The sequence below is a fragment of the Carassius carassius genome, chromosome 10 (genome assembly GCF_963082965.1).
Source record: "Carassius carassius chromosome 10, fCarCar2.1, whole genome shotgun sequence".
NCBI classification, from domain to species: Eukaryota; Metazoa; Chordata; class Actinopteri; order Cypriniformes; family Cyprinidae; genus Carassius; species Carassius carassius.
The window spans coordinates 16915745-16937874 of record NC_081764.1 but is presented as its reverse complement, the minus strand read 5'-3'; the positions used below and the strand labels follow the sequence as shown (position 1 = coordinate 16937874).

The window sequence follows — 22130 nt, the reverse complement described above, 5'->3', positions numbered from 1 at the left end:
CATATAATAAAATATAATGAAAAATATAAATAAATAACTATGATTACAGTGCAGCATTACCAATCCCAGCTTGTAGGCCTGCTAATATTTAAAAAAATATACATAACTTTTCCAAAGTGTAAAGTTGCAGCATCAGAAGTTTCAGTTTTTAGACCTGCTCAGATTTCGTCCGTTTAAATGCCGACGGGGGCTGCGTTTGAATTAAAATAGTTTTTTTCCTAGTTGTAGTTATGTTCACACTCGCGTGATGCCTTTTGAAAACCTTAGGCCGGTGACACACTGGCATATTGCACCTGTCAAAAATAGTCTATTTTGCTGTCAAAACTGTTGACGGTGTCCTTTATCAGTAGGCTTTATATTTATGCTCAACATGAAGTATAGATATTGTTGTCGTGAAGACAAGATCCTGGTCTGTCGGCGGTCTCGCTCTATGTCACCTACAGTAGCAGCAGCGCGCCATCGCCGCGTCAGGCACGATTCTGGTGTGTAAAGACACAGAAAACGCGAGGCAGCCGTCACGCAACTGACACGCAGCAGAAACGCCACGCTCACGCCATGCAGCCAGTGTGTCGCCAGCCTTAGAATCAGTTGCAGGGCGGGATTTTCACTGAACGCGGAGACTTCCGCCACTTAATATGATCGTTTGGAAACATAAAAATGTACCTATGTTCCGCAAACAAAATATTGCATTCAGTCATTCGGTACACACGTGCACCGTACCGAAAGCCCTGTACCGAAATGGTCCGGTACGAATACACGTACCGTTACACCCCTAATATATATATATATATATATATATATATATATATAATATTTAAATATATAGAACATTGCATTTACTTTAGTCAGACTAGTATTAGTTTTTGCAGTGATACTGAAATTGGTTTCGAGATTTGTTACATTTTAGTGGTGTTTAAAATTTTTGCATCTTATTTTCAGCAAACATATCTATGTTGTGATATATATCTATATATTTATATATTATGTTGTTATAAGATTTTGCTTAAACCCACTCTGAGTGATCTGTAGCAGAAAATTGTATCAACATTTGTGATAAATCATAAATAAAAACACTGAGTTGCAGAAGTTACAGCAAGCAGTGTTACAACCATCCCTGTTCTCTATATATAGCCCTAACCTATAAAAGAGGAATCTTCTTATTTGTACATGAACATACATGGAATATTTCCCATTTGATTCATGAGGCTGCATGCAGCACGAATCTGCTGAAAGTCCCTTTGCTCCGGACATTCATTATAAACAAACATGCAGAATTAGAGAAATCAAGTAGGAGCCGAGCCACAGATTCACTCACTCACACACAGCAACCAAGGGGCCAGGCTTTGACTGGTTAACATGACCTCTTTAACCCTTAGTAGATGGTAGAAGCACACCATTCTGTCTATTCTATTCTATTCTATATTTTTTTTTTCAAATAACATAATATATATATATATATATATATATATATATATATATATATATATATATATATATATATATATATACTCCATCATCATGGTCTCATACATGTTACATTACTGAAGTCAAATTAATTGGGAAGAGGGATTGAGGCTTACTTTAAGGACACATTTCACCCAAAAATGAAAATTCTGCCATCTTACTCAACCTCATGTCATTCTTCTTTTGTGTTCTGCACAAGAACCAGTCATATAGGTTTGGAATGACATGAGGGTGGGTAAATGATGACAAAATGTGACTTTTTAAATGAACAATTCTTTTAATGGGAGAGTGCAGCCATGGAGGTTACCAATAGCTGAGACACCAATCAGAAAGTTTGTGGGTAGCAGTAAAGAGAGGAGCACATAGAAAAAGACATACTGTATGTATGCAGTATCTAGATCACTCCGTATTCCTCCTTCTCTTTAAAGGCCTCGTATCCTGAGCTGTTAACTACAGACTGAACAGCCTCTCTGGCTAATGGCTCTCTAATTGTTCTCCATGTGTTTCTATGCCCCTGTAGCCTATGCTGAGTGTGATGACTCAGAGAATTTGCTGCAAAACATGAGTTTTCCTGGGATCTAAGAACAACATGTACCTGACGGACAAAGATGGTTTAAGGAGAGATGTGCAGGTGTCATTATAGATACATCAGCAACAATTGCTTTGAGAAAGCAAAAAAAAAGAAGCAATATTTATTTGCTTTCTGTTGCACTGTTTATGTCCTTGGTCACTATGTAGTTTGATTTCATTACATTACTGTAGTGTGATGATGTAAAAAGATGTGCTGAACAATGACTAGGACCCTATGATTTTTGTAATGCAGGAAACATGGATGGAATAATGAAATGCAGTCATAAAATTATAATTCACTGTGTAATGTGGAATATCATGGAATTTGGCAAATATATCAAAAGTAAGGCAAATTTGCATCTGCATAATCTACAAATGAAATATGAAGTCTGCATGTTCAGTGTGTATCTATGTGCCTGAGTGGAGCAGTTTTGTCTAGTACACATATTTAAGCATGTTCATGGTGTTTTCAAAGTCTGCCATCTCACTTTATGAGAACTACATTTCCAGAACTGCATTTTACCTTTTAATTTAATAAACTATCGTCACACAGAAACATCTTCACAACCCAAACCACAAAGTTTGATTTAACAGGAATATATTGCCATTATGTTGTAAAATGTATACTTAAAGGGTTAGTTCACCCAAATAGCAAAATAATGTCATTAATAACTCATGTCGTTCCAAACCCGTGAGATCTCGGTTTATCTTCGGAACACAGTTTAAGATATTTTAGATTTAGTCTGAGAGCTCTCAGTCCCTCCATTGAAGCTGTGTGAACGGTATACTGTCCATGTCCAGAAAGTCAATCTTTTGTTCATTATCTGGCTCGGCTCGGTGTTCATCTTCAGTTCTCTCTTCACAGCAGTTCAGTCAGTGTACTGTTTGAGTAAATGAATTACTCCGGGATATTGGTTTGTTTGAACTCAGAGGGAGTGTCAGCCACATTAAACAAGTTAACAGCTTAAGTCATTTGTGGATTAATGCTTATTGGAGACGCGAACCGTTTAAAATGATTCAGTTCGATTTGGTGAACTGGTTCAAAAAGATCCGGTTACATTGAATGATTCGTTCGCGAACCGGATATCACAAACAATGAGAAGAGAAGACAATGCTGAATAAAGTCTTAGTTTTTGCTATTTTTGGACCAAAATGTATTTTCGATGCTTCAAAAAATTCTAACTGACCCTCTGATGTCACATGGACTACTTTGGTGATGTTTTTCTTACCTTTCTGGACATGGACAGTATACCATACACACAGCTTCAATGGAGGGACTGAGAGCTCTCGGACTAAATCTAAAATATCTTAAACTGTGTTCCAAAGATAAACGGAGATCTCACTGGTTTGGAACGACATGAGGGTGAGTTATTAATGACATAATTTTGCTATTTGGGTCAACTAACCCTTTAAGGTAATGATGTTAATAGTAATAATAACATAATTTTTTTCATCTAATTTTTAATGTATACAGTCAACTTTAGATTATATTTTAAAATATTGAATAAATTGTTTTCTGAAGTTTTAATTTCCTAAATTTTTGAAGATTAATTTGAATCATAGAACACAGAATCCGGAAAAACTTAAACAGACACATAAAAAAAAAATAAAAGAATTTAAGGGAAAAATAAAACAGCATATTTATTTTTTATTTTATGATAATCAAAAATAATGGTTAGAATAAACCACTAAAATGGAATTCAGAAAGATTAAAACAGAAAACACAGAATTTAGGAAAAAATCAATAGAGGGCCCTGCATTTTCAACCATGCAAAGATAAATAATGTATGCTAATTATCAGAAGCACTAATGACAGTTAAATAATTCCTGCATGATAAGTTAAAAAATGTCTCAAATAAAGTTAATTAGCCAGACTGATTAGCATTCATAATTGATATTGCTGATGTCTATTGCATTTTTCTCTCTCGAAATGCAGTTTCACAACATTAGTACTGATGATTTTATCAGCATACATGAGTGGATTTGTCATGAATATATAATAGTGATGAAATAAAGCTGTTTTAAATTCAATTCTTGGAGTTCTTAGCATGTCTGCTAACATTTATAAGGCAGCGACCCTCGAGTGTGCATTAAATAGATATCAAAGATGGGAATCACTGTACCAGAAGCCTCCGCCATCCGTTGCGTTCATGTTTTATCAGTATAGTTCTTTAATAAGATATGGATTTAGAAGAAGCTGAGACGATGGATATTTCTCAGGGTGAGTATATTTTAGAAAGTCAATTTTGATACAAGTGTATCCAATATTGTGTTAGCTAAAAAATAAAAAAATTAAAAAAAAGCTGTTGAAGTGTTATTTTCTCTGTTATTGCCCAGGAAATAAGATACAGTTCAGTAAACCAACTGACCTTTTGTGGCACGTTGTCAACGTATTTGGAGTAGGTTGTCCTGTCATTAAATAGCCCTGCCTTCTTTGTGCAGCACTGAACACTTTTTTTTAAATGTACCTTTTGGTATACAGTATATGTGGTTCAAAGATAAAGGGCAAAATTCTGTTTTTAGTTAAATCTATCTGCTGCTTCTACCATTAAACCGCCAGCTTACCCTTACATTTTCAACATACTTTAGTTACTTTAGTCTCTTCTTTCCCATTTCCTTATCCTGTATCCATTATCTGATTGTGCCTCTAATGGGTGCTCTTAGTGGCGTCAAAGCACCAAATCCAATCTATCACAGTATAGTCTAAGCGCTAAATCCTATGTCCTGCTATTGCTCTGCTGTCTGGAATATGTGATTAACTGAAAAATGTAGGATGCCCTCTACTCAACTAAATGACATAATATTAAATATTTAACAGGACTAAAATTAGACGCCCACTCTATCCATTAGGAACAGAGTTTGAGCATTCAGTTTGGTGGATTCTGAAAAGACAGAATACAGAAAGTGAAAGATTGCTTGCTGTTCACTGGAATGATGATCTGTTTTCTTAAATCTGTGTTTAGGCGTCAAACTACACTACTGTTAAAAAGTATGGGGTCAGTAAGAAATTAATACTTCTTCCACAAGGATTCAATATTCAATTGATCAAAAGCCATGGATGTTCTATTCCCACTGGTCTTGATGCAGTAGGAGCTGGTGGGTTATGTATGTTAGAGTCTGCCTCTCTGCATTGGCTTTAGCAGGGACAACTGGCTATCTCTCCGCTAGCACTCCCAATGAGTAAAAATGTCTTCCATCCAGCAGTTTCGTCTGCACTCAATGGTCATGGTTCGTTTGATGGGCATTGCCCATCAGTAATTCAGTATTTACTCAAAAGCATTGGATAAAGCCTTATGAGTCCCATTAATTTTGATCCTTCTGGCTTTTAAATGGAGACAGATCGATGTCTTAGGGAAAATTAGCATTTAAATGACTTGTGACCGGCAGCCTCCAGTCAGCTCACTCCGAAAACTTTTCAGCCATGAGAAATCCTGCTCTCTCCTTTATTTAATCTGTAGCTCAGAGTTATTTTATGTGTCGATGTGTGGGTGTGGGTAAATTCATCCATTTATCTACACAGGTAGGGTTTCTTGTGTTTTTTTCTCTTGCGTCTTAGGGGAATCTCAGGTCACCAGGGCAGATGAAGTTGTGCTGATGTTTTCATTGCAGTCTCATATCTGAGTTTAGGTTCTGTGATGCTATTACTGGGAACAGTTTTCTGCCTTACAGTATATTGAATAAACCTGCCTCAAAAGAAGTAACATCTGAATAATCTACCTTTTAATGCCTTTTTTATTGCTTGCATGAAGGAGCTTCAAAAAGCTTGAGAATATTACCATTCATAAAATATAGATGTGAAAATAAAACACTGTTATGTGCTGCTCTGGAAGATGTGGTGATTTCTTTGTCTCATATAATAGATGTTGACAAGTTGAGTCTATTCTTACCATTTTTAATCTTTAAATCAAAGACCAGAGTTAACTACTGCAGATAATTTAGGTTCTCTATTGGCTGTGGTTCTATAAAGAAAAAAACTTTAACATCCCTGGAACCTTTTTACCACACAAAAGGTTATTTATAGTGAAAAAAGGTTTTCTTCACACTATGAAATAATTTTTTTTTGTTTTTTTAATTTTCACTGGATGGTTTATTTGGCAACCAAAAATTGTTCTGTCTATAGCGCCACTGCAAGAACCACCTTTTGGACCTTTTATTTTAAATTCTGTACTCCTAATGCAATAATTTTCAATGGTCCCATAACGTCACTGACGACCTTCTGGATTAGTCTCCTGTTTAATTATTAGATATATTGGCAGAGGTTTCAGTTAGCGCAGTTGGTAGCCCACAGCTTGCAAATCAATCCAGTAAGCCCAGGCAGGCATCACTGGCTTCCTCAGAAAGCACAACTGCTTTCAAATGGCTTCTATTTTAATGTTTCTCTTCTCTTTGTTCTCTTACAGTGGGGAAGACTTCCCTGATCACACGCTTCATGTATGACAGCTTTGACAACACGTATCAGGTAGGCAGCTGGCGGGCCGCTTGACGTTCTTGTCATTCTGTCACTCAGACATCTCCAAAGTATCCCTCCCCTTATTGTGCAGCATCAAAGAGTCATCTTTAGAAAACATAATAGGCTGAGTTCAGTCTTTCATTTGTGAAGACAGTTCTTCCAAATTGATTCTAAATGTTCAACATGATTGTGTGGTTATTGAATCACAAACACATTTGCAAAATTTGATTATTCATTCTATATTCACCTCCAAACTCATCTGAATCAGCAGCAGCAGAGATGAATATACATATCTGGTCAGTTTCATTATCACACCGCAGCGAAACTCTTGGTAAATGGGAATCCAGATTTTCATTGAAAGCACACTGCAGATTGTTATAGACTGTTGTTGAATTGTTGAATAATGTGGTTTGGGGGTGGGGGGGGGGGGGCATGCTTTCTTTAAACAATCCACCTCATGGGAAATGTGTTTTGTCCCCCAAGATGATTTTACAGTCATCATGTAAATTCACAATTTGTTCATGTATATGTAATGTTTCATCACAATGTTACAAAGCACAAAGTCACTTTTACGGACTTTTAAGTTAAATGTTCCCTTCTGGTGGAATGAACTCCCCAACTCAATCCGAGCAGCTGAATCCTTAGCCATCTTCAAGAATCGGCTTAAAACACATCTCTTCCATCTTTATTTGACCCTCTAACTTTAACACTCACTATTCTAATTCTATTCTTAAAAAAATCTAACTACCTTTCTAATCTTTTTATATTCTATTTTCTTTTCATTCATTATGCAATTGTATATGTATGTGTGTGTGTATGTGCAAAGACCTCTAACTAGCTTGCTCTATTCTTTTTTTATTTTTATTTTTTATTCTATCCGTTTTCTTTTTATTTATTATATTATTATTTAAAATCCCATGCTACGTGTACTGTGTTAACCTAACTGATACTTGTTATAGAACCTATATATCATTGCTCTTTTTGTTGTTTTTGATTGCTTCCACTGTATTCATCTGTAAGTCGCTTTGGATAAAAGCGTCTGCTAAATGAATAAATGTAAATGTAATGTAAATGTTACAACTCAATCTTCCTGTGAAAACAACAAACATATGATGTTAACCCCACTATTCTACAATAGACTGCAGCTCGCATTCATTTTGACTGTAACACCGACATCTTAAAATCCATACAACAACTAATGGATAGAACGAAGACCCCACTCTACTTTTTTTGACTCTGTTAGGCATTTCTGCAAAACTAGTCAATCAAGTCAAGTCACCTTTATTTGTATAGCCCTTTATACAATACTGGTTGTGTCAAAGCAGCTTCACAGTATCAAACAGGAAAATAATTTAAGAAGACAACAACAGAGAGTCCTTTTTCCAGCTAAAGTCAGTTCATTGATGATTCAGTGATGTCATTATTCAGTTCAGCTCTCTTCCAATAGTGTCAATCAGTCAGGCATCCCCAACTAATCAAGCCAAAGGCAAGGAAACAAAACTCCATCGGTGACATTATTGGAGAAAAAACCTTGCGAGAAACCAGGCACAGTCTCTGGCCAGACAAAACCAGCATGATGAGGTCTTCGCATCGGATCTGTGTCTATGGTGCATCTAGTTGTCGAAAGAACATACATACATATCATTGCAGTTTCCAGGTGAAATAGGCTAGACTAGTAATAGATTAATGGCAGTAAAACACCAACAAGTGCCTTCTGGGGACATGCCATCTAAAAAGTGCTGCAAAATCTACCCATAATGTTCTATCCGCAAGGTTTTGCAGGAATTTAACCACAGTAACGTATTTTCAATGAGCCTATGCTGGATATGTTTCTTCTTATCTTTCATCACGACTTTAAAGAAAAGTCAAGTAAGTGACCTTTATTTATATAGCACTTTAAACAGTACAGATTGTGTCAAAGCAGCTTTACAGTGTTAAACGTGACAATAGTGTGTCAATAATGCGAAAATACAATTCTGCTGTAGAGCTGCTCTAAAAAGAGGACAATATTATTTTTCAGTCAGTTCATCATTGATTCAGTGATATCATCATCCAGCTCAGGTCTGTTCACTTCAAATAGTGTCTATGGAATCAAGTTGACAATATTGCCAAAAATTAAGTGTCCCCAACTAAGGCAGCCAAAGTCAACAGTGCCAAGGAATCCAAACTCCATCTGTGACAGAAATGGAGAAGAAAAAAATCAGTTCTCCTCTGGCCAAAAACATAAAACAGTATGAGAGCAGGAAAATATTGCGAATATCTTTAAATGCTTTTTCCTAATATTAAAGAATATAGCTGGGTTAATTTAGCCAGAAATATTCTAATTCAGCTGTGTCCTGCCAGACATTTAAAGGGGTCAAATTATGCAATTTCACTTTTTCCTTTCTCTTTGGAGTGTTACAAGCTCTTGGTGCATAAAGAACATTTGTAAAGTTGCAAAAACTAAACTCTCAAATCCAAAGATATATTCTTTATAAAAGTTAAGAGTCAACCATGCCCTCCTAAAATGGCTCGTTTTTATACACCCCCACATGTCTACGTCATGATGTGGGAAGATTTGCATAACACCGGCCAAATGTTCATGCAGAGAAAGAAGGCATAACTTTTATTCTCACTGTTGCCGCTGACGCATTGGTGTGGAGACACTATGTGTTTCGTTGTGAAAGCACAACTACTTTGTTTGGTCTTTCAACAGAGGACACAACTAGAAACCAGTGGTTAAGTTGTATTTACAACACTGTTCCAGAACAGTTCAACCCAAATATTCAGATGTGTGCAGTGCATTTTACGGAGGACGAGGACTGTTTTCTGAACCAGTATCCTATAATGCCAGTGTCTGTTTCTATAAAATGGGGCAGTTTCAACTTTGCAAGGACATTCTGGTGCTTCTGACTCACAGCCTATAAGTACGTTTTCATATGTAAAGTATTTGCCACTGATGATTCAAACGCAAGTTTTGAGCAGTGTAGAGTAGCAGTTGTTGTTTGTCGTTTCTCCGATCTCAAATGCAGACATGGTTTTATGTTTAAGCAGTGCGATATGCAAAGTAACACATAAAAAGACAGTATAAGTCATAATAATCAGTAATTATGTCCCCACTGGATGCAACAAATGCCTTGTTTGTTATGGGTTTTATTGTCTTTTTTTCTTGTCGCGCCGGGACACATGGCATCACAGTGTTTTGGTGTGCAACATTTACGTCACACGCTTGAGGCATTTGGCCACTCACAACGCACTAGATAGCTGGCCAATCAGTGTACACCTCGCTTTTCTGACCTTTGTAAAAAATCGCCGCGTTGTGACCAGCCTAAGGCACACATGTGCAATAATCATGCTGTCTAATCAGCATCTTGATATGCCACATCTGTGAGGTGGATGGATTATCTCTGTAAAGGAGAAGTGCTCACTAACACAGATTTAGACAGATTTGTGAACAATATTTGAGAGAAATAGGCCTTTTGTGTAAATAGAAAAAGTCTTAGATCTTTGAGGTTAGCTCATGAAAATTGTTGACAAAAACAAAAGTGTTGCATTTATAATTTTGTTCAGTGTAGATGTCTTTGTGTTTGAACTGAGTCACATCTTTAGTGCACTACAGGTTCTAACTGTCACAATAGTCCAGCTGTCTGAGACATATTATGCATGATCACTGATCTCTGAAGTCTCTCTGGCCTTGATCTTGCCTTTTTCTCTTTATATTCTCTCCATACTGCTGCACTAACACTGTGTTCACAAATTTCTCTTAAAACTTCAGTATTTTTTCTTAAAATGGCAGTTAAACTTTAGTAGGACATTGAGTACATTTCTATGCCAAATGGAAACCTCACCAGCAACAAATAAGGATCAAAGTAACGTATTAACTGTATTGTTAATATCTTGTTATATAAACGTGCAGTGCATATGATAACAAATGGACCTTTACAGTTGTCCTCCACACTAACAGTGTACCAATAGTAGCTTAATAAAATGCCAGAATATAGAGTTAAGCTCTAACCAGCCCCTGATCTGTAGTCTCACAATGTGTGTAACGATTATGTTTGTGTCATAAACCAAACTAAGCATGCTGTAGTGATACAGTGTCAAGCTGTAATAAGATTACACGCATGCTTTGTGTACATACTGTGTTGTGCTTTCTGACGAGAAAAATATGTGCTTTTTTCTTAAATCCAGAGCGTTGTTTTGCACAATGCATTTATTCTTACTAAAATCATATATAAACAAATATAAATAATAATGCCATAAAAAATGATGTAATATCGTAATCATTCAATGACTTGAATACATGAATGCATGAAATCTCTTAAACTGTCAGATACTTTGATCATTTTATGGCAACTCAGGGTCTGTTCATGTCATATGGTGCAACTCCCCAAAGTTTAAGACCGCATAAAAACAGCATTAATACAAAGAGTGCTAGTGTCATTTTTAAGAATTTGGCTCGTGTTTTTAAATTAGATGTCTGATATATATATATATATATATATATATATATATATATATATATCTGTCTGCATTTTAAATATATTATATAGTTACATATTATTATATGTATTTGATATGTGTGTGTAGATGTGCTTTTGGTCATGTAAGTATCTTTAAAAAGCCTCTTTATTTTTACTTGTGTCACCACTGGGACACCAGAAATACTTTACGAGTAATGTCACATATCAAATTTTTTTTGTCTAATTCCATTCTTGAATGCTTATTATAATCTCGTTTCAGACCGCCATTAATGACTGTGGCCATACAGTCATATTTATTGCTCGAGGAGGTTAATTGATAGCAATTGAATTTGACAAACCAAACAGTTTCTTGTGTCATCTGCATATGAATAAAATATACTGCCTCGTGTCACCTTTGAGAAGTAAAAGGCATCTTAATGAGCTGTAACTCTCTACAGTTACGCTGGAGAGAGGAAGGGATACCAGCTCTTTTCTAATTTACATATTCTTGAATAAGCTCAAATCAAGCTGCTTCTCAACATTGAGAATGACCTTAAGATGTCTAGCAGTGGGCTTTCATGATAGCATATGCCAGAAGAGCAGAGAGCATCACCCCATCTCCTATCATCTGTCAGTTTTCTGCTCTATGCAAAATGAGATAGGCACATCTGCATATTTATGACATTCAGCTGATGTAAATGAATCGCTGTCTGAGTCTGTATTACATCAACATTTAGAGAGAAATGTGAGTAGAAAATGACCATTTAGAACAAAAGCTCCTGTATTTCCCTAAATAGACCCCAGCTACAAGATACATACTCCACTGTTTAGGAAATGAAATGTCATTATTTTAAAATTGTTGCTTGCAATTTATGTTGGTGATTATAAAGCATCAAAGAATCATAACAAAATACCCCAGAGGAAAATTGGATTGTTCAGAGGTTGCTCTGTCATTAACCAGGATGCGTTCTCAGTTATATTCAAGTATCAACTTGTTTCTCTTAAAATTCCTTAGAACCTTAGTGCGTTATTGATTTAGCCATTCCTATTTATTTTAATGACAGTTGCTTGGCTGACACATGCAGCTTCTGAAGTAAAGCAACCTGGAAGCTGGCATCTTCAATTAATGGGAACTAATGCTTCTTCCATGTACATCTATAAGTACCTCAAACCACATTCACACATCCATGGAGAGTAGCAGAGCCGAAGCACAAGCAAATCAATGTTCGTCTACAAGACACATGCAGTTCTCTTACGAGAGCTCTCTCGTACTGCGTCTTAGCTAAGACGCTACGGGAAAAGTCTCTTTTCACAAAATACTGAAGCAAAAAATTATCCTTAATTTTGTATTTTTGTAAAGCGCATTTGCAGCAGTACACAGCCATAGGCGAGACGGCTCGTTCGCTCATTGGCTTGTTCTGCGGCAACTGCACAGCCTATCGAGCGCGGGCTGATGCAACATCAGACCAATAAGGGCGATTCGCGCCCTTCTTGCCACTTCCCGCCGAAACGGGTGTGGCCCAACCTATAAAAGGAGCTCTAAAAGGCTGACTCACCTGATTTTTCATCTCTTCAGCGAAGCTCACGCATCGCTGGATCCCGGAGGTAGCAAGCGCCGTCTGAGAAAGCACATCAGCAGGACGAGCCATTCTGAAGCTGCTGGCATCGCCGCCTTCCACTGCCGTTCCTGCTGCGCTATCCGGCGCCTATATCCTTTCAATTCTGTTATATCCAAGCTGTTCTTTATGTGTGTGTGTGTGTGTGTGTGTTTGCCCTGCGACGCACACTCGTAAAAGAGCTCGCGTCTTTTTTAAGATGCCTTCCTGCGGCTCGTCAGAGCCCCACTCAGCGAGGGAGACCGGTAAGTCATCTGTGTCTCCTGCCTGGGTGAAGATCATGCAGCGCTCGCGCTCGCTGACGGCGGATGCCCCCACTGCGAGCTGTTGCCATGGTGACTCTGAGGACTCGCCTGGCCTTTTTCTCTGAGCCTGCATTCTCCGCTGCGCTGAGGCGCCGTAAAAGCATCGCTTCCAGCGGATTCCGGAACCGTCTTCACTTCCCGGTGGGCAGCGCCCGCTGTTTGCCGGCGCGTCGTCCGAGGAAGTCGATCTCAGGGCCGCGTCGGGGGAAGAGGACATGCGCTCTCTGCTAGCTTCGGGCAGTGAGGGCTGGGCGAGCTCCGAGGATCTCGCGCCTTCTGCTCAGAAGCCCAGCAGAGGAGCTGACATCGAGAAGGAGCCAGGGCGAATGCTCGTGTTGGCCGCGATGAGTCTCGGCCGCGAGTGGTTTGCACCAGCGCCCCCCCTCTCGTTCCCGGCTGGATGGTATTTCCCTTTCGGATGAGCGTACTTCTCAAAGCCCGCCTCATTTCTTCCTGAGCTTCACGAAGAGGTGGCGAAGGCTTGGAACGCTCCATATTCAGCGCGAACTCGTTCGTCTGTCTCACTAGCATTCTCCACACTGATGATGCTAAAAACAGGAACTACCACTCACTTCCGCCGGTGGAACAGGTGATAGCGACGCACCTTTGTCCGCCCTCTGCTGGACGGCGGCAAAAGCGGTGTTGCCATCTAAAGCCTGCTGTGTGATGCTGCGTCGGCACTACTAACGATGGCTGCTTCATCGAAGCGCAGGTGTACGAGTTCCGCTGTGGCCGAGCTCTCACCCAAGCGCGCCGCTGTTTCAGTTCCAGGAATTGTGACTGTCTCAGCGTTTTCTGCAATGCGCAAGCCTGCACAGTTGCCCGCTTGCCTGCACACAAAAGTCGTTATCACAACAGCTTCAGCAACGCAGCTCGAGACCCCCGTTCTCGCTCTACCGGCCGTCGCCCCGCGCCGCGGGGACCGCGGCAGAGGATTACGGTGAGGCCGGGAGCCCCGAAGCCATCCTAGGAAAGCCATCTACGCATGCTGCATGACGCTGCGTCGGCAGTACACACGATGGCTGCTTCATCGATATTTCCCGAAAAAGGTGTAATTTCTGGTGTCCCGGCCACGGCCGATGGTGCTATAAATGTAGTGACGATGCCCACTGCTCAGTGCCCATCTCCACATATAAGCACAGCCCTTCACACAGGGCTCGCGCCCATAAAAGCGACTCAAGTCGATCACGCGCACTACATAGTAGACGTGCCCACTCCTCAGTGCCCGCAATCACTATGTCACACGCGTCATGTGGTTTCTGTAAAAACGAAACCCGTGCACGTTCGTCCGGCCACGGCCGATGGTGCTATAAGTGTAGTGACGATGCCCACTCCTCAGTGCCCATGTCCACATGTAAGCACAGCCCTGCACACAGGGCCTGCGCCCATAAAAGCGACTCAAGTCGATCGCACACACTGCATAGTAAGCGTGCCCACCCCTCAGTGCCCACAATTACTATGTCACACGCGTCATGTGGTTTCTGTAAAAAAACAAAACCCGTGCACGCTCGTCCGGCCACGGCCGATGGTGCTATAAATGCAGTGACGATGCCCACTCCTCAGTGCCCATCTCCACATGTAAGCACAGCCCTGCACACAGGGCTCGCGCACATAAGATCGACACAGATTGGTCGAGCGCGCCGCATAGTAAACGTGCCCACTCCCCAGTGCCCACATACACTATGTCACATACGGCGCGTGGCTTCTGTAAAAACGAGGTCCGTGCACGTACGCTCTGCACAGACAGACAGCGAGTTGAAAGTGGTAAATGTGCACATATGCAGCCCACAGTTACTCGCAGACATATCGAGTCCCACGGGACCTGCTCAGCCTTCCCTGAGTCGGTTAAGCGCCGGGACGGGGTCGAGGAGGAGCGATCTGCCCGCTGTGATCAGCGCGCTCCCCGCCTCAAATGCGCAGCACACCCGAGCGCCGCCGTTGCCCGGTCAACAGAGTGCGCTTCGCATCCAGCCCTTAGCCATTCATGCAGATGCATGGTCAGCGCTTCCAGGGGTTTCGGATTGGGTGCTAGGCATTATAAAGAGAGGCTACTCGCTACAGTTTTTTTTCGACGCCCTCCGCGCTTTTCAGCGCGCGTCGAAACTACGGTCAAAACAGAAGTAGCACACATACTTCGGGCCGAAATATCAAAACTGTTGAGCAAAGGGGCTGTAGAGCCTGTGTCTCAAGCTCAAAGCGAGGGGGGGGCTGTACAGCAGATACTTTCTGGTGCCCAAGAGAGACGGGGGTCTCAAGCCCATACTGGATCTAAGACAGCTGAACAAGGCATTGATGAAACGCAGTTTCAAAATGCTTACGACCAGGAAACTCCTCGCGCAGATTCGCAGAGGGGACTGGTTCATGTCAATAGATCTGAGGGACGCGTATTTTCAAATACAGATAGCGTCAAACCACAGGCGATATTTGAGATTCGCCTTCGAGGGCCAGGCATATCAGTTTACAGTCCTCCGTGGCTCCTCGTACGTTTACGAGGTGCATGGATGCAGCGCTCGCTCCTCTCAGACTCAGAGGCATACGAGTGCTGAACTATTTGGACGACTGGCTGGTTCTGGCCCGATCACGAGCGGAGCTCGTGGACCACAGGGCCGTTTTACTCGATCACCTCGAGAAGCTCGGCCTCAGTGTCAATTGGGCGAAGAGTTCGCTGAACCCCAGTCAGACGATCCTGTTTCTGGGTATAGTTCTGAACTCGTGTTCCATGACGGCGCGGCTGTCACCACAGCGCGCGAGCGAGTTCTTTACGCTGCGGCGCGACCATGTCGCTCAAACACTGTCAAAAGATGCTGGGTCTCATGGCCTCAGCATCTCCGGTTCTGCGGCTGGGCCTGCTCCGCATGCGCCCCCTGCAGTTCTGGCTGAAGGCTCGGGTGCCGCGCAGAGCATGGGCGTCTGGCTGGCTGTATTTCAAGGTCGATCAGAGCTGTGTTGTGGCTCTAGCACCTTGGACAGCGAACGGCTGGTACCGATTAGGTGTAAGCCTGGGGACTTCCCCGAGTGTGAAAATGGTGTCGACGGACGCCTCCACTTCGGGATGGGGAGCGCTGCTCGAAGGCAGACCGTCCTTTGGCCTATGGTGAGAATGGGAAAAGCTCCATCATATCAACTGCCTGGAAATGCTGGCAGTGGAGAACGCGCTAACGCGCTTTTGTCCCCATATCAAGGATCACCACGTCGTAGTCCGTGCGGACAACATGTCCGTGGTGTCCTACATAAATCGCCAGGGCGGTCTCGGGTCCCGAAACCTGTGCAGGCTGACGGAACGCCTCCTGGTTTGGGCTCAGCGCAACGTGCGCTTGCTGAGAGCAGTGCATGTGCCTGGACTGCAGAATCTGGGTCCAGACAGGCTGTCCAGAGGCAATGTTCCTACGGGCGAATGGTCTCTACACCCGCAAACAGTCCGGCTGTTGTGGGAGAGATTTGGCATGGCGGAGGTGGACCTCTTTGCGTCCCACGAAAACGCTCACTGCCTCGCGTTCTTTTCCAAGAACGAAAGCGCGCTGTCACGGAGATGGCCGTGCTGCTCGCTTTATGCGTTCCCTCCCGTCTCCCTCCTTCCGCAGGTGATAGAGCGGATGAGAGAAACGAGATGTTCAATACTGCTTGTAGCACCTCTTTGGAAGAACCAACCATGGTTCCCAGATTTGATGCAGTTAGCAGATGTCGCCCCGTGGCCGGTACCGTTGAGGAGGGACCTCTTCTCGCAGGCCAGGGGCTCGATTTGGCACCCTCAACCGGAGTTGTGGTCCCTCCATGTGTGGGCGCTCAACGGTTACCCGCTGATCTCGCAGTGGGAGTGCTAAATACCATCACTCAGGCTAGAGCTCCGTCGACACGACGTCTGTATGCCTCGAAGTGGTCGGTGTTCTCCAGCTGGTGCACAGCTCGAGGTTATTCACCCCTTAGTTGTGAGGTGACGGAGGTCCTCTCCTTCCTACAGGAGCTGTTGGATAAGGGCAGAGCCCCATCCACGCTCAAAGTTTATGTGGCGGCCATCGCGGCGTTTTCTGAAACGGCGTCCGGTCAGTCAATAGGAAGGAACGATTTAGTCATCCGGTTCCTCTGAGGAGCTAGGAGGCTGAATCCTCCCAGACCTCCGTCAGTCCCTATGTGGGACCTCGCGGCGGTTTTGGAGGCCTTGAAGGGTCCCCCTTTTGAGCCTATCCAATCGGTTAGCCTTCAGCATCTGTCGTTCAAGACAGTATTCTTGCTGGCTCTCGCTTCGGTGAAGCGTGTGGGTGATTTGCACGCGCTCTCGGTGAGCCAGTCGTGCTAGGAGTTTGGGCCCAATGACTCAAGGGTCATACTCAAACCTAGGCACGGTTATGTGCCGAAATCCCTCAACACACCGTTTCGGGCTCAGGTTATTGCACTGTCTGCCCTGCCGGTGTCAGGGGAGGATGGAGACTCGAGTCTTCTTTGCCCTGTCAGGGTTTTAAGAGCTTATGTGTCTCGCTCTGCTGCCTTTCGGTAGACGGAGCAGCTGTTTGTCTCTTCGGTGGACGTTCCAAGGGAATGGCTGTTTCGAGACAGACTCTATCCAGATGGATAGTTGACGCCATAGCGTTAAGGCGTCGCCTCGTCGTGGGCGTGGTCTACTGGGATCTCCTTGCAGGATATATGTATGGCGGATGCTGCTAGATATAGGACAGAGGGCTTTTTCCCTTTTCTGTCCTGGACTCTCTGTGGGTCCCTCAGGTGACTGTGCACTGTAAATCCTGGGCGTTGCTTCAGGTTTATTGGTGTGTGATCCCTGCGCGCACGGCGTTTTACATTGGGTTCCCGTAGCATCTTAGCTAAGACGCAGTGCGAGAGAGCTCTCGTAAGAGAACGTACTCGGTTACTAAACGTAACCTCGGTTCTCTCTAGAAGAGTGAACGAGTACTGCGTTTTCTGCCGTGCGCACTATTCACTCTGGTTCGCTTCGGCGATGAAATAAATCAGGTGAGTCAGCCTTTTCGAGCTCCTTTTATAGGTTGGGCCACACCCGTTTCGGCGGGAAGTGGCAAAAAGGGCGCGAAGTGCCCTTATTGGTCTGATGTTGCATCAGCCCGCGCTCGATAGGCTGTGCAGTTGCCGCAGAACAAGCCAATGAGCGAACGAGCCGTCTCGCCTATGGCTGTGTACTGCTGCAAATGTGCTTTACAAAAATACAAAATTAAGGATAATTTTTTGCTTCATTATTTCGTGAAAAGAGACTTTTCCCGTAGTGTCTTAGCTAAGACGCAGTACTCGTTCGCTCTTCTAGAGAGAACCGAGGTTACGTTTAGTAACCGAGTACGTTTAATTTTTTAACTGTTCAAAGGTCAAAAGTTACATAAAATATATGATTACTTTTGAATGACCATGAATTAAGAAACATTCTGTAGTTACAGGATAAGTAGCCAAACCTTTAACCTTTGGTGTTGATGGAGAATGCTGTTAATGTATAAGTTTATGTATGTTTTTACAGTGTTAATAACAAGAAATTCTTATTCTAGGAGCCCTCCATTGTTTAATCAAGTGATGCACAGTGCAGCAGAAGGTTTCAGGTCTTTTCTCTTTAGTGGCGCGCTGAGACCTTCGCACTTCATTAAAAAGCGCTGAACAATCAGCTGTATTAAACACACGCTACATGTTTCACTAGGGCTTTAAGTCATCCAGAAAATGTCAGTATTACACTTTCTGCCCTGGTTTTAGCATAGTTCTTCCATTTTATGTGGGACAAGGGAATAAGAGATATCATCAAACTTTCCAATGTTATCGTCTAATTGATTTCATTACAGATAAAGTGGGGGTTAGAAACAGAGCAATGAATTTAGAAGAGTATTAAGCAAATGAAAAGGAATAGCAGAGACTGACTGCCTTTCAGATATTTAGCTTGACTTGCTGAGTTTGTGGTTGTTTTGCTGTGATGGCCGTTTGGCTGCCGATAGAGTGAGATTTGGACATGCTACTAGAGGTCCAACAGGAGAGCTCTGCTGCGCCGCCTGACTGAACTGCCACTCAACACGGAGCACTGGAGTGTGACTGTTTTCTGATTAGCACAACCAGGGAGCAGAGAAGACACTGAAGCTCTGGTTCAAGATCTAGAGAGCTGCCTCTGTAGACAGTACAGTCTTGACATGAAGTCTACTCCAAAAAGTAAGCAACTACATAACCTTACATGTGGCTTTTGAAGAGAATGTAGTCTCATAATGCATTTTGACAAGCCTGTATGAAAAAAAATATTGATCATAATAATTTTGTACTGGTACATATAGATAAAAATTATATTTAAAAAATTACTTCACCTTAGGGTAGCGCTATATTACATTTTTGGCAGGAATGAAAATGAGGCTGTGAGGAATAGAAGTGCATTCAATGGATTGTTCTGTTGTTTAATAACATACTGATTGTTCAGCTGATAATGTATTTATGACAAAAAAAAGTAGACAAAAAAATTCAGTAGCCAAATTCCATTAAAGTTTTGAAGGTTGTGAAAATAACATGATCGGACCTCTATTCATTGCATGCCATTGTAAGGAATTTAAGTCTATCCCACTGATCTATATATATAACTGGATCGCTCATCGCGTTCTAAACTGCCAACAGGCAGTGAAGCCACCGGAAGTGTTCAATCCGCCATCTTACTACCAGCAGAGAGCACCATTGAGTTACATTCAAACCGCTGTCCTAAAATAACTCGATTTAAAGCAAATCAGTCAAATGGGATTCGTTTTTATGTTATGTGTATGTAAATTCATCTTTACTTCAGATGTTATCTGCAGTGTTTACGGTCTTTTGGGGCAGGATAAGCGATATATTTAAACCGTTTAGGTGGGTGTGTCTGCTGCGCACTGACGACACAGGTAAGTTAACTGATCCAACACAAAATACAGCCTATTTCTTTATGAACATAATGTTTCAGGAATTATTAAACATGAACGTATTAGTATCGGAAATGGATTTGAATATATTACAATGAATAATACAGTTATGTTGTTAATATTGCTCTATAATGAAATTAAAAGCTTAACATACTATCTTAGAAATAAAGCTTTATGTCTTTCAATTCGTGCTGTATATAACATTAGTCATTTATTTCTCTGTATAAATTCAGATTTCAGAATGAGAACTTTGTCGTTTGTTTTATATGTTGAGGTCATGTCTGTCTGATGTTTTTCATATTCATGATATTCGCTACTGTAATGAACGTAGGGGAAGTAGGGGAAATTCCCGACATTTAAAAAATAACCGTTTACATGCCTAGGGTGTTTGCATTGTAATAATGTACAGAAATACTTAAAATGTATAAATGCTGAATTGTTAGGTGATGTTTTTTCATTAAAATCATACAATTTCCTATTAATTCAATAGAACGTTTACGCACACTTCACTTCACTTTCATGACGTCATGAGCAATCCAGTTCTATATTATAGATCAGTGGTCTATCCCACTGATCAATCAGTGGTCTATCCCTCACAGCCTTGTTGTAAACTGTGTTAAATTCAGTATAACGTCTAAATTAATTAAGGTTTATGTGTCACATTCCAAATCTGTCATTGAGACTCCATTTCAGTTAGAATGCATTGTAGGCAGCTGCCTAAGACAGTAGCCAACAATGCAGCACACTAGGATTCGGAAAAGGACCAGAGTGACAAAATTAAATGACAAAACACTCAAGCGGTATCCTTTTTCCACCCTCTTATCACCATATTTTGTCCCAACTATATTTTTAATAATACTATAGACTATATTTACAACAACAACAACAACAAAGCTATTTTTGTAACATTTTTTTCCATTAAGAAACATATCAAAACAAAACTCTGCTGTGAAGGTTTATCTTTAACTACACATTGTCATATAAAGTCAGTAATATTAGTCTCACGCACTTAGCATTTTTTTATGTCTTTAAAAAGGACAAATAATACAGTATAAGTTCTTAGTTAATTTTGAGTTGAATATGACTGTAAAAACAATTATTTGTAAGTGAGTCAAGAGAATTTCAAAAAAACCCTCTAACAGATTTAACATGTCAGTCAAACAGATTTTGTCTGATTCAATAAAACGAACTGATTCATAAGAGTCATTATTTAGTGAATCAGACTACACAGATCAAACTGTGTGTTGTGTGCTATCATTGAGGACAACGTAACATAAATAATTCTAGCCTTTGAATAGCTGTGCAACTAATCATCTGGCAGTAAGTGTGACGACTGGGTGAAGGAGAAGCTGGAAACAAGTGCGAGTATAAACAATAATTTAATGAAAACAAAACAAACCAAACAAGAATACAAACAACGCTGGGAAGATGACAATCCAAGATGGTGAAGGCGGTGAGTAATCCAGATGGTGGTGGAGAGTTGGCAGCAGGAGAGGATGGCACAGGAACTGCGGGGAATCGAGCCGAAAGTAAGTGGTGATGCTTGTGAAGGTGCGATGAGTGGATGAGGTTCCGGGGGAAGACACGGACATCAAAACGCAGAACAACACAGAAGCAAAGAACAGTTACCAACATGAAACAACGCTCTCACAAACACAAGATGGAGACAAGCCATTATATAGAGAGGGTAATGAGTGACAGCTGCTACTGATGACAATTAACGGAGATGCCCACAAACTAATCAGTGCAGACGCGTAACACACAGACTTCACCCACAAAGTGCAAAACCCAGAGATCACGGTTTACCAACCGTGACAGTACCTTCCCCTCTAAGAACGCCTCCTGGAATTCCCAGAAGGGCCTACCTGCTGATTGTAATCATCAATAAGGGAGTGATCCAATATGTCCCTAGCAGGTACCCAACTCCTCTCCTCCGGACCATAACCTTCCCAGTCCACCAGGTACTGGAATCCTCGCCCCCTCCGTCTCGAGTCCAGAATACGATTAACCGAATATGTCGGTTCCCCATCTACGAGACGCGGCGGCGGGGGAACCGGAGAAGGCGGATTAATACGTGCATAAAACACAGGTTTAATTTTGGACACATGAAAGGCGGGATGTATCCTCCTGTACGCTGGAGGTAGTTTGAGGCGGACTGTCACCGGACTGTCACCGGACTAATGATCTTGGTGATAGTAAACGGGCCAACATATTTGGGAGCTAACTTGTTAGATACGGATCGCAGAGGAATGTTATTGGTAGAAAGCCACACTTTTGACCCACAACATAAATGGGAGGCTTTGACCGGTGGCGATCGGCCTTGGCCTTAGTGCGCTCCCTCATCCGGAGCAGAGTCTCGCGGGCTCTAGTCCAGGTGCGGTGGCACCTCTGGCCAAACGCGTGAGCGGAGGGGATCG

At 41.9% G+C, this 22130-nt stretch overlaps 1 protein-coding gene across 2 annotated transcripts in view; it reads left to right on the top strand.

Annotated features, from left to right (window-relative positions):
• LOC132151900 (ras-related protein Rab-6B) overlaps window positions 1-22130 on the top strand; it is a 101699-nt gene that overhangs the window by 48425 nt on the left and 31144 nt on the right. For both annotated transcript variants that reach the window (XM_059560419.1, XM_059560420.1), the window contains exon 2: window positions 6435-6493. In XM_059560419.1, the coding sequence (XP_059416402.1) occupies window positions 6435-6493 (59 nt within the window). The remainder of the gene's footprint in view (window positions 1-6434; window positions 6494-22130) is intronic.